A 15,235-nucleotide genomic window follows, 5' to 3' on the forward strand; every position below is an offset into this window, starting at 1 on the left:
AGATATGGAAAACATATAGTTCTCAAACAATATCATAAAACAACTGCAGTGAGACACATATTTTATAATAACACCTTTTAATGCAAAAACAATAAAAATGATCCAGTATTGTATTTATTTCTATACAATAAAATTACTAAAATGTAACTAATCCATTGGAAAATAAAACAATATTTTTTTGTTATGTGTTAACTGACATGTTGTTCCGGGATGCCTCTGTGAACAGGGACAAGTGACTCAGTCTCCTGAACAAGTTTTCTTCTGAAAGGTTGTGCGTGTATATATGTATATATATGCGTGTGTGTGTGTGTGTGTGTGTGTGTGTGTGTGTGTGAGTTTGTGTAGGGGGAGGTTCATCTGTTGGTAAACGTCTCGTCTCTGTACAGGTGCGTTGCAGAGTCGTGTGCAGTAATAGTGTCCATGTGCAACCATTTCAAAATCTTGCCATCCAGTTACATCGCATACTTCTGAGTCCATTCCCTTGCCAGTCTGTTATACCTAAAAGACAAGAATAGACACTTTAATTCAAAAGAATAGCACTCTTTGTGAAGCATTCAGAGTCTTTTGGTACTCAAACATTTTACATTTTGCTTGATAGTAATAAAAGAAGAAAATGTAGAAAATATATGGAAATGCAGCTTTGATTAAACCAGACGGAAGAAGGAGGTTCATATAGATGTAGCCATTTTACAAATAAAACATTTACATAAGGTCACCTACTTATCTTTGTCCGATTTGTAGATGTGTGCAATATCTGGAACTAAAGGGTCATCTGGATTCGGGTCACAAAGGAGGGAGCATATGGATAATAAAACTGAAAAAATAGCAATAGAAAACAGCTGAATCATTTTAGTGGTGTTTATAAAAGTAACATGAATATTTATCATATTGAATTAAATAAAGTCAATTTATGTGCCATAATGCTAAGCTCATGTTTATGATGAAAAGACTATATTTGTGCTCTCTAACCTTTGGATACCGTGAGGGCAGGTGACCACTGGGAGCGCAGAATGTCCAAACAGATGCTTCCATTACTGTTGATATTTGGGTGGTAGATTTTTGTTGTGAAGGCAACCTGTCAGCAAGATAGTGTCAAATATCTACAACAAATAATTTATGGAAAAGGTAAGAACAGATGTAATTCTCTACTCACCTTTGGTGGTTTAAAGGGATAATCAGTCGGGAAATGGATTGTGAGGAAGAAAACCCCTCCCTGATATGGACTATCACTCTAGGGGGAGATCAAAAGAGAGCATTCGTGTATGACAGGAGTCAATTCCTTTGTTTTACTGAGCCAATAACTTATTTCAGAAAATTAACCTGGAATTATTCATGTGTACTTACTGGGCCCATTATTGTCGCCTGCCAGTGAAACACTGAAAGTGCAAATAGAATACACTGAACTGAATGTCCTGTCAAAATATTAAAGGCCAGTATTAAGTACACAGTTAGCAGACACACTTACAGTCTTCTCCGAGTGGTCCAGCTGAGCACTGCGAGGGTGGATCCCGTTGCAAGTCCTGTAGCTCCTAAAAATACAGTATAAATGCACATGTAAATTTCTATGCTTCAAAAACAGACTTGCATGTTGCTGACAATTCAGAGTGGGAAAAAAAACACAATATAAAGTCTTGATATTATCAAAATTTATGAGCTGAAACCAGTGACTTATAAATGCAAGTCATAAAGAATGTGTAATAAAAATAGTTTATTCATTTTCATTTTAAATGTTCCAGTTATACCTGTTTAAGTATACATTGTTACATGTGTTTGTCATCTTTATTGGTTGCTGTTTTTAAATATTTATTTACATTTTTTTAATTAATTTAAATATTTATTTTATTTAGGCAACATTGCGGTTTTTTATTTCATATCTACATTTCATTGTAGCCTTATTTTAATTAACGATAAATTTTTTTTACATTTAAATCTAACAACACACACACATACACACACGTACATATATATACATACACACACACACACACACACACACACACACACACACACACACTATATATTACATAATCAATGTTCTTGTGACATTCACATTGTACATATTGCGAATTATTTTATAAAGAACCTAACGTTACTGTTTAAACAAGGATAACCTTTTTAACTACAGCTGTTAAAACATTCGTCGACAATCTAAATCAATGCAATGGCATACCTATTGCAATTATAATGTAATATTTTTGATGTCCTATAAGACTTCAGTCCGCTTTGTTCTCGACATCAAGCTCTTTTCATCTGGCCGAAAAATAAATTCTTCTAACCTGCCGACTTTATATAGTAATGTGGACCGAGAGATGACTCACTGTATCAGCCATATATAGATCTTTTGGATCACCGTAATGCTATTCTACTTTCAAGACATTTATTCTGTTTAGAAATAAAAATATTACCTTCTGGATCCTTTTCAAAGCCATCAGATCTCCGCTTCTTTTCTCCGCCTGAGGATGTGAAGGAAACGACAATGTAAGGGCGGACATGAGGGTAGTTTATTTCAAAATAAAAGTCTTTGTAACCCTCCATGGACCTGTGCTCAAATAGCAAAATAAAGCAATGTATGGGACGGTTCGTTCTGTGAGGTTCATGATGCGAATTATTTAGATTTTATTCAGGATTACTATGACTTTAAATAATAATTTATAATTTATATAATTTTCTATTTGTATGAGATTACACACAGACACTTCTTTTTTATTGAACAATGTCATTTTACAAACTCAAGTGGGGAACAATGTGTATGAAAATATACACACTTTTCTCATAATTGCATCTCCAGTCATACATAAATGTCCATATGTATGTATATCCAATAACAGTCTTAAAGGGAAAGAGACTCATACATGGTTTTATACAATTCACCAAGGTTTTTTTTTTTTGTTTGTTTGTTTTTTTTATCTTTGGATAAGTTTTTTCAAGATTCTAAGTTATTTTTTCATTCACTTTTAAAACAATTTAAAGAGGGTTTACTGTTATTCCGCTTTCTTTTATGTATATGATATTTACCCATTGTAATAATAATGTTTAACATCAATGACATCTTTTTCAAAAGTCAATCTGCATAAACCAAAACCTGAAATAAATTTAATGACAGAATATCAGTATCAATATCAATATTTAGCCAGCTGTAAAGATCTTGCCAGAACTGAAATGTGACCGGACAAGAAGAAATAAATGTTCGATGGTTTCAGGCTCTTCTAAACAGAAAACACACACAGAGACACTTCTGTTCATTAAGAAATTCAGGTGGACTAGCCCTTGTTTTAAAGGAATAAGGTCATTGCATGGAAATTGAAGTACTGGAGTACTAATAAGAAGTATAAAATTCTTCACTAAGTGTGTGTATGTATGTTCCCATGGAATGATAAATAAATACATTATGAATCAGAATTAGAATCAGAAAGAGCTTTATTGCCAAGTGTGTTCACACACACAAGGAATTTGTCTTTGTGTCAAGAGCTTCCAGTACAGAAAGTACAAACATAGTGCAGGCATACATATAATTTAAGGTCATAAAAACACCTTTCATTGTGAGAATTAACAATGAAAATATAAAGAAAAAGAAAAAAATCAAGAGATAGAATTGTGAATGTGTATACGTGCTATTTACAGATAAGTTTTGATGAGTTATTTACAGATGTACAGTACTGAGGTGTGTTATGTGTTGTTCAGGTGGGATATGGCCTGGAGGGGAAATGGTTCTTGTGTCAGGCTGTTTTGGTGCTCAGTGCTCTGTAGTGCCGGCCAGAAGGCAACAGTTCGAAGAGGAAGTGTGCTGGGTGTGAGGGGTACAGAGAGTGATTTTACCAGCCCATGTAAAGATCTTGGAGGTTGGGCAGGGGGCACCACTAATCCTCTCAGCAGTCCTGACTGCTGTAGTCTCTTGATGTCTGATTCGGTAGCTGAGTCAAACCAAAGAGTTATAGACAAACACAGGACAGACTCAGTGATGTGATTAAAAGCACCTAAATGAATGTAAATATACTTGTAAATATAGCCCCAAATGTACTAAGCAGGAAGGGAAGGGGACTGGAAGGGCAGAGTGTTTAGGCGAGGGATTACTGTAATTCATTTTTGATGCAGGACGCAGATGTTCTGTGTGCTAATCGCAAATTAGAGCTAATCCCAATAAACAACATATCAGACAGAATTACTGCCTGCATCATCTGCAGTGGGCTCCACTTCATTGTGGTGTGTGAGTTACATGTTTACTTGATAAAAATAATCTGCTTGTTTGTGGTTTTGTGTCCATATCTTTCATATCACGCCTGTTCAGAGATACTTTCATGTGATACATGTAATTCATACAGGCTAATTGTTCCATATTTTTTTCATTTTATATTATATTTACAGTCATGGCCAAAAATATCGGCACCCTTGGTAAATATGATCAAAGAAGGCTGTGAAAATTAATCTGCATTGTTAATCCTTTTGATCTTTTATTAAAAAAAAAAATCACAAAAGTCTAACCTTACATTGGATAATACATTGGACACAATTATTGGCACCCCTAGAGATTCTTATGAGTAAAATATCTCTGAAGTATATTCCCATTCATATTCACAATTTTGAGCACTCCAGGGTGATTATGAACATGAAATTATACTGCCATGACTTCCTGTTTCACAGAAATATAAATAGGAGGGAAAACAAAGCCCAAATTTCCTTAATCATCCATCACAATGAGAAAAACCAAAGAATATATTTCTGATGTGCAGCAAAAGATAAATGAGCTTCACAAATTAGTGAACTGGCTTTAAGAAAAGAAAATTCCAATTTCCACCATCAGGGCAATAAATAATCATTTCCAATCAACATAAAATGTTACGAAACTGCCTGGAAGATGACGTGTGTCTATATCGTCCTAAAGCACGGTGAGAAGGAGAGTTTGCGTGGCTAAAGACTCTCCAAGGACCACAGCTGGAGAATTGCAGAAAGTAGTTGAGTCTCGGGGTCAGAAAACCTTTAAAAAAAAATTGTCAAACAGCACATCATCACATGTTGTTTGGGAGGGTTTCAAGAAAAATTCTCCTCGCTCATCCAAAAACAAACGCATATTCAGTTATCAGACACGACTGGAAATTCAAATGGGACTGGCTTCTATGGTCAGATGAAACTAAAAATGAGCTTTTTAGCAGCAAACACTCAAGATGGGTTTGGTGAACACAGGGATAAAAAGTACCCCATGTGTACAATGAAATATACTGCTGTATTTTTGATGTTGTGGGCCTATAATTCTGCTGGAGGTCCTGGACATCTTGTTTAGACACACGGCATCATGGATTCTATCAAATACCAACAGATAAAAAATCAATAAGTGACTGACTCTGTTAGAAATCTTATAATGGGCCATGTTTGGATCTTCCAACCGTACAATAATCCAAACACAAACCTCAAAAACAACACAAAAATGGGTCACTGAGCACAAAACCAAGCTTCTGCTGGTCATTCCAGTCCTCTGACCTGAACCCTATAGAAAATGAGTGGGTGAACTGAAGAGAAGAAGCACCAACATAGAGCTGGGAATCAAAACGGTCTGGAGTGATTCTGGATGAAGGAATGGTCTCTGATCTCTTGTCAGGTGTTCTCTAACCTCATCAGGCATTATAGGAGAAAATTTAGAGCTGTTAAACTGGCAAATGAAGCTTTCAAAAAGTATTGAATAAAAGGGTGCTGTTAATTGTGGCCAATGTGTATTAGAAAAAAACATTTATTTCATAATGATATTTCCCCCATTTTAAATTCTTATTATCCAATGAAAGGTTAGATTTTTGTGAATTTTTTAAATAAAAGATCAAAAGGATTAACAATGCAGATTAATTTTCACAGCCTTCTTTGATCAAATTTACCAAGGGTGACGATATTTTTGGCCATGACTGCATATTATTATAATATTATATTGTATACACACATTTATAGGGAAGAGTCAGGATAATTTTAAACATTTTTGTTTGTGCTAAATTATTCATAATTTAATTGAAATATTATTTAATATGATTTATATTGTTTGCAATTACAGTATATATAATATAATATTATTACATATATTATGTTTATATATTATTATATTATTTTATATAATATAATTTCATTTATTTTATTTTATTTAATACATTATATATTATACACATATTCTCAGATTATGAAGCAAAGGGTTTAGCTCTGATTTATTTGATTTATTTGCAGCTTGCACGGCCATCTTTCATATGGCCACTAGATGGAAGCACTATACGATCAAAACATGTTCACCTGTTACTGCATAGTATATCTTTATAGACATTGTGCATTTTATTACCTTTAGATTCAGGACACCAAAAAATAAAAAAGTACAGTAAGTTAAATATAGGCTATTATATGTCACCCCAAATATCGCAAAAACAATATTTTTATAGAGATTTAGTGTATTTGTTTACCAGGTGAGGTGAATATGCACAGATGATTCTGTCTGACAGAGAAAGTTTAGCAGCCAAACCACGACAATAACAACATGGTTAGAGCCTGTGCTTTACTTATGAGTTAAAATGCCAACTGGTCTCGCTTCATCAGGAAAACGCTGAACCAAATCAGCTTTGTTCAGTGATTCCACAGGGCTTGCCAAACGACTGCTGTGTGCCAAATGCACATCTGCATGTTTGGAGCTCTCTGCATTGCTAAGCTACTTACAAATTAGCAGTGGACATAATATTTTCTCTTCATCATTATCATAAACATCACAGCTTTAGTCTCTGCCAATCCCTCTCTCCCTCTCTCTCTCTCTCTCTCTCACACACACACACCACACACACACACGGAAAGTACCGCAACATGGCTAATTTTTACAACTGGTGCTTGGCTCCGAAGCATCAGAAAATCTTCTGTGTGAGGTTAAACCTATAACCAGAACAGATGTTGAAATGGGATTATTATTACTATTTTTATTATTATTGTGTTTTCTGTAGATCTCTTGGAATGCTAAAACGTGGATGTTGTTAGTTATTTATTATGCGGCTTTCTGGAATACTTGACTCTGATTGGTCAGTTGCGACATTCAGCGATGTATCAGATGTTGCACTTACAAAATTATTCAAAAAGTAACTGGGGCAACTGTTAGGAAAAAACAAACAAACAAACAACCACACCCTGTCATAAGTCACACCCTGTGATTTTTATGTAACTCTTCTTTGGTATGCCGTAAAATCAGGTTATTTCATTTTGTTTTTCCATTAATGGCCATTTTCAACAGTGGGCAGGATAATCTTTTTGTCTAACCCTGGGCATAATAGTTTAAAAAGGACCCATCATCTATAATTGTTATTTTGTTAAGGGCAGTTGGCACGAAAGATTATTGGGATCAGCAGTGATTGATAATATTTTAATAATTTAATTCCTATAGTCCTGAGCTTGTCTCAGGCTGAAGTGTTTTTAATCTCTGTTTTCATGCCCCTCTCCTCTGCTAATCTGTTTTTTTTTTTATTATTCTCTTTAAACCCCTAACAAAACAATTGCTTTTCCTAATGTCATATTATTGAGATTACCTTTAGAAAACAATATATACTATCACATTGTTTACATAGTTAGGCCTACCCATTACCAAATTACAGGAAATTTCATATAAACTTTATCCACCTTAATTTTAACGGCACAAAAACATATATCTATAAAATCTATGTACAAATACAGTCCGTTAAGCTGTTTGATATTGCTAACTTGTTTTCATTTTATTTAATTGTATCATCGTAATCATAAACATACTGGTTTGTAGCGCAGATCGTTTAGTTGTTTTTTTTTCCTTCACTTTTTCCTCCAGTTATTTATGCGCATATTGAATCGGAAGTCTCGCACATTCATAGAAAATAACTTACTTCCGCGATGCAAACATGCCAATGCATGTTAATACATGCAATAATAATGGCAATACATGTAATAATAATACATTTTTTGTTTGTTTACAATTATTTCTGTTTATATAGATTATAAACTGAATTGTAAATGGTTGCTTTTAAAACAAAGCCATTTGTGTGAAATGATAGAATATGAATTATGATGATTACGCTACATATTAGAGCTAAGGTATTGCAGTAAACAGTTGGATAATGAAGTGATTTTATAATGTATAATGATAAGCAAAATAGTAATATAACAAAACACTGTGTTTGTCGGTTTCCTTTGACCACGTGACTTCAAACATGGTCATTAAAAAATGACCATGATTTTGTAGATCTGCAGGTGATGTTCTTGCAATGTTGCATATCTGCAGAGCCTTTGTTGAGCTTGTTTAAATAAGAATATCTGGGTATGGATTATAAAAGCAGGCTGACATGAATTAAAGATGATTGGGCTGTTGAGTAGTCTGGCAGTTTCTGGGAAACAAACTGCTTAGCCTTGTTGTTGTTTGGCTTAAATACACTTTTTTCCCCAGATGGTAGAAATGTTAACAGACCATCTAACAGGTCAGCAGTATCTATACTGGAAAACATCTGTATACTGTTCTCATGTCTTTGACAGCGAGAAGACTGGGACCAGTGACGAAATGAGCCAATTTCTTAAACTTCTTCCTTCTGTGTGACAAATCAAGTTAATTTTTAATGACATATTTTTAGATCTGGTGCACGTGCTGAAACAAAGAAACAGAAGGCAGGATTCAAAAGCATAAAATATGTTTTATTTTTTGTCACGATGTGGATTTGTTTTTGCTGGTATTATATTGCTCTGTTGATGACATTGATCGATGCAAAACATTCATCATCCCAGCAGGTAAAGTGCTTTAGAATCCTTTCTGGAGACTTTCTGTTCCCCAGACACATACCGTATTACAATAGGGAAATATTATGACATTCACAATAGTGGTAGAACAAGTGGTCACCCTGCAGATTTTTTGACAGAGAAAAAGAAAATTTATGGATAATTCCCATGAACGTAACATAAAACATTATTTAACACTTTTTACATGAATCATTTTTACACATGAAAGATAAATTATTCAGAATAAAACAGTCTCTAGTATTCAAATATTTGATAAACAACTACAAAAAATCCACAGGAAAGCTGACAAACAAAACCATTGTCAAAAGGTGAGATACTGTATAAACCGATAGTCCTTTATACTGTATGTGGTCTTTAAAATTGTCCATATTCATTTGCATATTTAACTCTCAGTCTCAGAATCGCTGCTGTCTTCTGTTCGAGGTGGTGATCTTTTCAAAGTGCTTTTACTCTCTTGTTTTGAAGTGCTGGACAAATCTATTGCCATGTCTTCTGAGTCGTCTGCTCCATTGGCTCCACTCGACCACGTCGTGTCGCTGTCTTTCACCTTGTGTTCCTCCGAATACGAATCAGAGTGTGTTGATTCAGGTGTGCCGGGAGGTTTTTTTGCGATTTCCAGAGACTTTTTATGCATTCCTGAAAGAATAAAATACAGATGTGATTAAAAATTGACCTTAAACTGCTGAATATTTATAGCTGGATTACAAAACGGCCCAATTCGTGTACATTTAAGTGTAAAATATGGGCAACACCAGACAGACATTCACAAGACACCTCAGCTATGTATTCAAGTGATCAAATACATATTTGAGTCTTTGAGTACTAAATAGAAAAACCACCTGCTGGCTCACCTAGAAGCCAGGGAGCGCAGGAGCCCATCATGCCATTCTTGGCCGAGTTGATGATGGATTCTGGAAGTGGAATGGAGTGACGGACCATGGCACCATACAGCCCATATTCCGCCATGACGCTGCTGCGGCCCCAGCACTTCTCCCTTTTCCTCCACTTAGCACGGCGGTTCTGAAACCATACCTGGACAAAAACAAACCTGGGCATTAGCTATTGGAAAGAAAGAAAGAAAAAGAGAGGGAAAAACTGTGAAAATCATCCAACCTGTATTCTGTCCTCTGGTAGCTCTGTCTTCATGGCCAGCATTTCTCTTGCATAAACATCTGGATAGTGTGCTTCATGGAAGGCTTTCTCCAGCTCCTCGAGCTGATGTGAGGTAAAAACTGTCCTGAAAATCAAAACGAGATGTACGGTTGATAAAACGAATCACTAAATCCTTACAGATTAAGCATTTAACGTAACATTTAATTTCAGTACATACCTGTGCCTTCGCTTCTTCCTCTTTTGTGAGTTCCCTGAGTTTTTCCCATCATTGCGATCCCCGGAAAGACAATCATCATCTGTAATGAAAATTTTTTTTTTAATAAAAATAAAAATCCTTGCCAGATTAACATAGAATTTATAAATTGGGTCAAGGGAACACAATGCAAATTAATAAATACAAATACGTAAGAAATAAAATAATAAAAAGTGACTAAAACTGTATGCTTTCAAGTAACATAAAATATTCTTGAAGTTAACAGGTTCAGAATCCAAAGCGTATTTTTATACTCTTTATAAGAGTAGCCTATTAGGCTATACTATTGTTTCTGATTCCATCAAATCAGTAAATAAAATCACAAAATTAACAGTTAATTCAAAAGTTTCCATTGTAAATAGAGAAACGTCTATTTCAGGATCAGTTTCAGCACCAACTTCTGGGAACAGCTCTTCGGCTCATTCAATGATCAAATAAAGTCATTCGTACCGGAATAGGCTTCCCGTTGCTGTTCCAGATTCTGCATGAAGTGGCTCTCTGTCCGTGACTGCAGGAGCGGGATGTGGCTCGGGAGAAAACACGGGGCCCCGGGGGGTTGTTGAGCCGCCAAACTGCAGAGAAAACCCAAGCCGAGCGGCAAAGAGCCTCCCGGGAAAGCAAATCCTCCGAGCGCCGCGCTCTGCCCCTCTCCATTGGCCCCTGCGCCAGAACCGGACTGATGCGGCTGGAGATCCGACTCCAGACCGAGCAGGTCTGTGATCGCAAACCTTTGGACCTAAATCCAGATCCACTGAGACGTGATTTGTCGATTCCGAAAGAGGGATACAATTTAACCTTTGGTTTTTCGTCTATAGCCTCTTCTCTTCCCGTCATGGTGGCAGTTTGTGTAATTCACTTTCTCTCAGAGGAGGTCGTGCTGGTGGGACGGTTACGCGCTCTGGCGGGACCATTTATCCGTCTGTCCAATACAGCACTGTCCAATCAGATTCAACGTCAGATATGTCAACCAAGAAGAGGCGTTTCCCTTTTTCAATCACAAAGGATTAATTGCCACCAATTTTCCCTTTAATCCGATAAGGATTTTCCTCCCCTATCTGAATTGGTCCTAAGTAGTTTTTTTTCCCTTTAGATGGAAGATTTCACTCATGTGCTCAGACTGTAACGCGACGAGTTGTGGTGGTTTATTGAAAATGTTTAATAAGTGATATTTCATTTGAAGTCAGAATATAGGCTAATTTAATTAGTAACGAGAAACCAGAACGAGGTCAATATTTTAAATTTTAGTGACTTAGGCTACTATCTAGTCTTTCGTGATATTTCTTTATCATTCGATAGCCGTAATCTAATTCTAAATAATGTCTTAATTACTTGCTATAATAATTAGCCAAAACTGAGACAGAAAATAGCCTATATTCTCTGTAAAAAAATAAAATAAATAAAAACATAATTTCTCCTGTAAATATAACCATAACTACTCATTTAAGTAATTAAAAAAACGAATTATTTTTTGCCACGCTTGTACTGGACTATAGCCTAGTTTGCTTGAAAAAAAAAAAAAAGAAATATTCTCAATTTGCCGTCTTTGCTATTTTAAGAAATTATTTCCTTAAAGTTTCCTTGAAATTATTTACTTAAAAAACGCATTAAAGGCGAGCCAGTTATTTTCATTATGTAAAACAACAATAACAATAAGAACAACGGCAACATTAAAGACAATGAGATTAGGTTGGTGAATAACAATAACAATTATTATTATTAGTAGTAGTAGTAGGCTAGTATTATGATTATTATATTTATGATAACATTGCCTACATTTTTATAAATGATTTTATATGTATATAAGACTTATAATTATTATAATAAAAATATAAACTATAACGTATCAACTTATTACTCAGTTATTACTTAAGACTGTTTTAGTATAGGCTGTATTTAAACTTAAATGTTGTTTTAACATTGAGAAATTTAAATCAATAACATATTCGATCTTGCATTTAATTATACAAGACCAGTAAACAGCTAATCAACTTTTACCAATGAATAAAATGCATTTATGTTTTTAATATTCGCAACATGATTGACACATGTCCACCAAACCAGTGTTTGAGAGTCTCCTTAGTTAGATCCAGTAGTGTATTCCCACCTTCCAACAAATTGCATGGAAGATATTGGAATAAAAAAACTTCTTGACGTGATCACAGAGAATATGCTTTATTTCGTTCATTAAATTATTACGTCTGCAATGAGGGAAAATGAAGCTCTTTGAGCGTAAAAGATTTTGGAAAATGAGGTCAAGTTTCGTTACGGTAATGCTACATCATGTCGACCTGACAGTGTACAGTAGCAGAGGCCAGGTGTTTCAAAAACAGGGGGAAAAACGGGCAACATCTCAGCCAGTCTGTTTCAAAAAAGAAGCAATTAGAGAAATCGTCTTACACGAGATAATTAAACGAAGTCCATTAAATTCGTTTACAACATTAATCTGTCATATAAAGAGCTCGACTCTAAAATCTGCTTTTAGGGCCCGTTTCCACCAGGACGACCTCCAGCTTTCTAACTGGCAGTTAAGAGAGCTGCTCTACATAATCCTCATAACTGTAGCCTAATGTAAAATAACGTTAACTAAAACTAAATGTGATCATACAGGGGAAAAAGGAGGGAGAGAGATCATTAGATCATTAGTTAGTATCACGCTGAAGAATTATTTTTGGCCATCACGTTTATTTTCTCCATCATCTTCTTCTCAATAATAATAGGCTATAACAACAACAACAATAATAATAATAATAATTATTATTATTATTTCTGCAGTAGTAACAACAATATTTTGTTTGTGTTGTAATTATCTTATAAGAAATTAGGAACACATAATGAACGAATGTGATTTAATTTTATTCCTCCTTAAACCAATCAGCAAAATTCCAAAATGTTGTTATTTATTTGTTTGTTTGTTTATTAGCAGACATTATTTCACATTATGGAATTTACAAAAATTGTGTTGCGTGTTAAACTATTTCTACTATTTCTACTACTACTATTTCTATTATTTCCTGAATCTGTTTTCTCCAATTAAACGCAAACCCTTAATTATTATTGTGTTTTTTTGTTTGTTTTGTTTTGTTTGTTTGTTTTTGTTCAGCCTATTTATTTAGCCTGTAAATTATAGGTTGATTCCTTAATAGCCAACAACTTCATAGTAGGCCTGTACTGGCCAACAGGCTGCAGTTTAATACTCAATAAATAGCCTTGTAAACTACCAAAAAAAAAAAAATAATAATAATAATAAATTAATAAATAAATAATCAAATCAATTACTGTTAAATAATTCTGAAACCATTCATAACGCATCCTTCAGAGTAAACAAAAAGCTTGACCGTTGATTTCTGGTCCTGCTTTTGTTTTTAGGCAGTAGGCCTACGGATCAAACACAATTCAACGGAAACAGACAAATAAAACAAATCCTTCTATAGAAATCGTGGCGCTAAGTAACTGAAGCGAACAACACACTTAAACTGCGCTTGCGGTAAAGCGAAATAAATTATGTTATTTTAAGGGCCAGATTACAAGGCTGGGTTTCATGGTGTCATCAGATAGGATAATCCTGGATTAAACTAATCAGTAAATGTTTCTCCGCTCATTATTTTCCAGAGAAGATTTCCAGCCGATTCTCCACCGCCAAGATTATTAATCTCTTAAAGAGCGTATAACATCAAAAAATCGCTCTTTGCTCTAATTTTCTCTGGCCGTGGCGCGAGGCACATGGAGGTTGTTTGACTAATAGACATGCCACGTGCCCTAATTCTGAGCAGGATCCCGCCACTGGGAATAGCAGCAGCCCCGCACGCGCACTCATCACCCACCCACCTAAGAAACTAGCTGCAGCAGAATGGCTATTAAGCAATAGGATTTCATACAGATTTTACATTTAATATGATGGGGAAAACATAGATTTTAGAAGTTAAATGAGGTAAAAAAGGATTTTTTTCCTCCCACAAGGACAAATGTTTGGCATGCACTGCAAAAAATATTTAATGTGTTTTTTTCAGTTTTTTAATTATTCGTGAAATGTACTAGCAATGTCTAAGTACATTTTTTTTTCAGCGTACACCAGAATAAGGACCACAGGACCTTCAAATGTTCCTTGAATGGCTTTAGAGGAACAAGATTTCTCAAAAACCTAATAATGTCAAGGATGCTTTTTGTCACTTTACAACATTGGGCAGATGTTCAAATCTAAATCCAAATCCTCGATTCTTGGGTAGCTATGTGTATCTGTGCTCAAGGGTCGAAGGTTTTATGTGTTTGTTGTGCAAACATCTGGGCTCTTAGATCTCCAGATGTTTCACCCAGTCTATTAAGATCCCAGCTGATTTGTAATCATCAAGAATATGACACACCGCTACTTAAACTCAATCTGACCAATCGTCAGTGCGCAACAACTTCCCATCACTCTGGCCCTCGTTGCTTTTCAACAACACTGGATGATCCCTCTAGACAACTTGTTTAATGTCCCACAAATACGCTGCGAGGATCACTTAGTAGTCTAAGAAATTCAGTCAGAAGAAAGCTGCACCATCAAAGTCAGCTGCACATAAGCTTCATCCTGAAACAGCAAACAAACAAGCTGTAACCCAGCATCCTATTTGTCCCAAACCAGGACAAAATAAAGCGTATATTAATTGTAAGCAAAATGAAATGCCCTCATCCCAACCCTATATAATCTTTTATATAATAATAATAATAATGAAAAACCGATGCAGATGTCCATTCGGCTGCTTTCAAACATGCAAAGGGAGACCAGCCAGATAATCATTTTGCTGTATTAGAGGAGAACAGGCTTAACAACATTTGTGCACAAAATTTCGAACTTACTAAGGGCAACGATTTGCGTTTTGACGGGGTAATATTTTGTAAGCTGCTGATCGTTTTTTTGGAACGTATGCCACATTAATGCTGTGAATTGTAATCACACCAGAGAAGTATTCATCCTCGAGTGGTAAATAATTTATGTTGAGATTAGGTTTTTGCATTCTTAGCCCCGCTGGCAGCTTATCTGTCGATACACAAATCTATGAGATTTAGTAATTCATTTTCTCTGTTTTTGAAATTGGTTTGCCTTTTGTTGCTTCACTATCCTTACATTCACTCTAATAATTG

The 15,235-nt window shown here is 35.2% G+C and overlaps 2 protein-coding genes across 2 annotated transcripts; both read right to left on the minus strand.

Annotated features, from left to right (window-relative positions):
• Positions 1-57: 57 nt before the first annotated feature.
• Positions 58-2,523, minus strand: ube2d1a (ubiquitin-conjugating enzyme E2D 1a). Its single transcript, XM_058749401.1, has 7 exons — positions 2,406-2,523; positions 1,466-1,529; positions 1,345-1,376; positions 1,154-1,231; positions 970-1,075; positions 721-814; positions 58-498 (listed from the first exon to the last, which is right to left on the minus strand). The coding sequence occupies exons 1-7, from the start codon at positions 2,490-2,492 to the stop codon at positions 453-455; spliced, it is 507 nt and encodes a 168-aa protein (XP_058605384.1). The 5' UTR covers positions 2,493-2,523; the 3' UTR covers positions 58-452.
• Positions 2,524-8,672: 6,149 nt separating this feature from the next.
• Positions 8,673-10,951, minus strand: vsx1 (visual system homeobox 1 homolog, chx10-like). Its single transcript, XM_058749805.1, is given in 6 exon segments — positions 8,673-9,387; positions 9,603-9,783; positions 9,865-9,988; positions 10,082-10,160; positions 10,568-10,846; positions 10,849-10,951. Coding segments are annotated over 6 exon segments (1,020 nt in total). The 3' UTR covers positions 8,673-9,133.
• Between the last annotated feature and the right edge of the window lie 4,284 nt (positions 10,952-15,235).

The sequence above is a fragment of the Onychostoma macrolepis genome, chromosome 17 (assembly GCF_012432095.1).
Source record: "Onychostoma macrolepis isolate SWU-2019 chromosome 17, ASM1243209v1, whole genome shotgun sequence".
Taxonomy (NCBI): domain Eukaryota; kingdom Metazoa; phylum Chordata; class Actinopteri; order Cypriniformes; family Cyprinidae; genus Onychostoma; species Onychostoma macrolepis.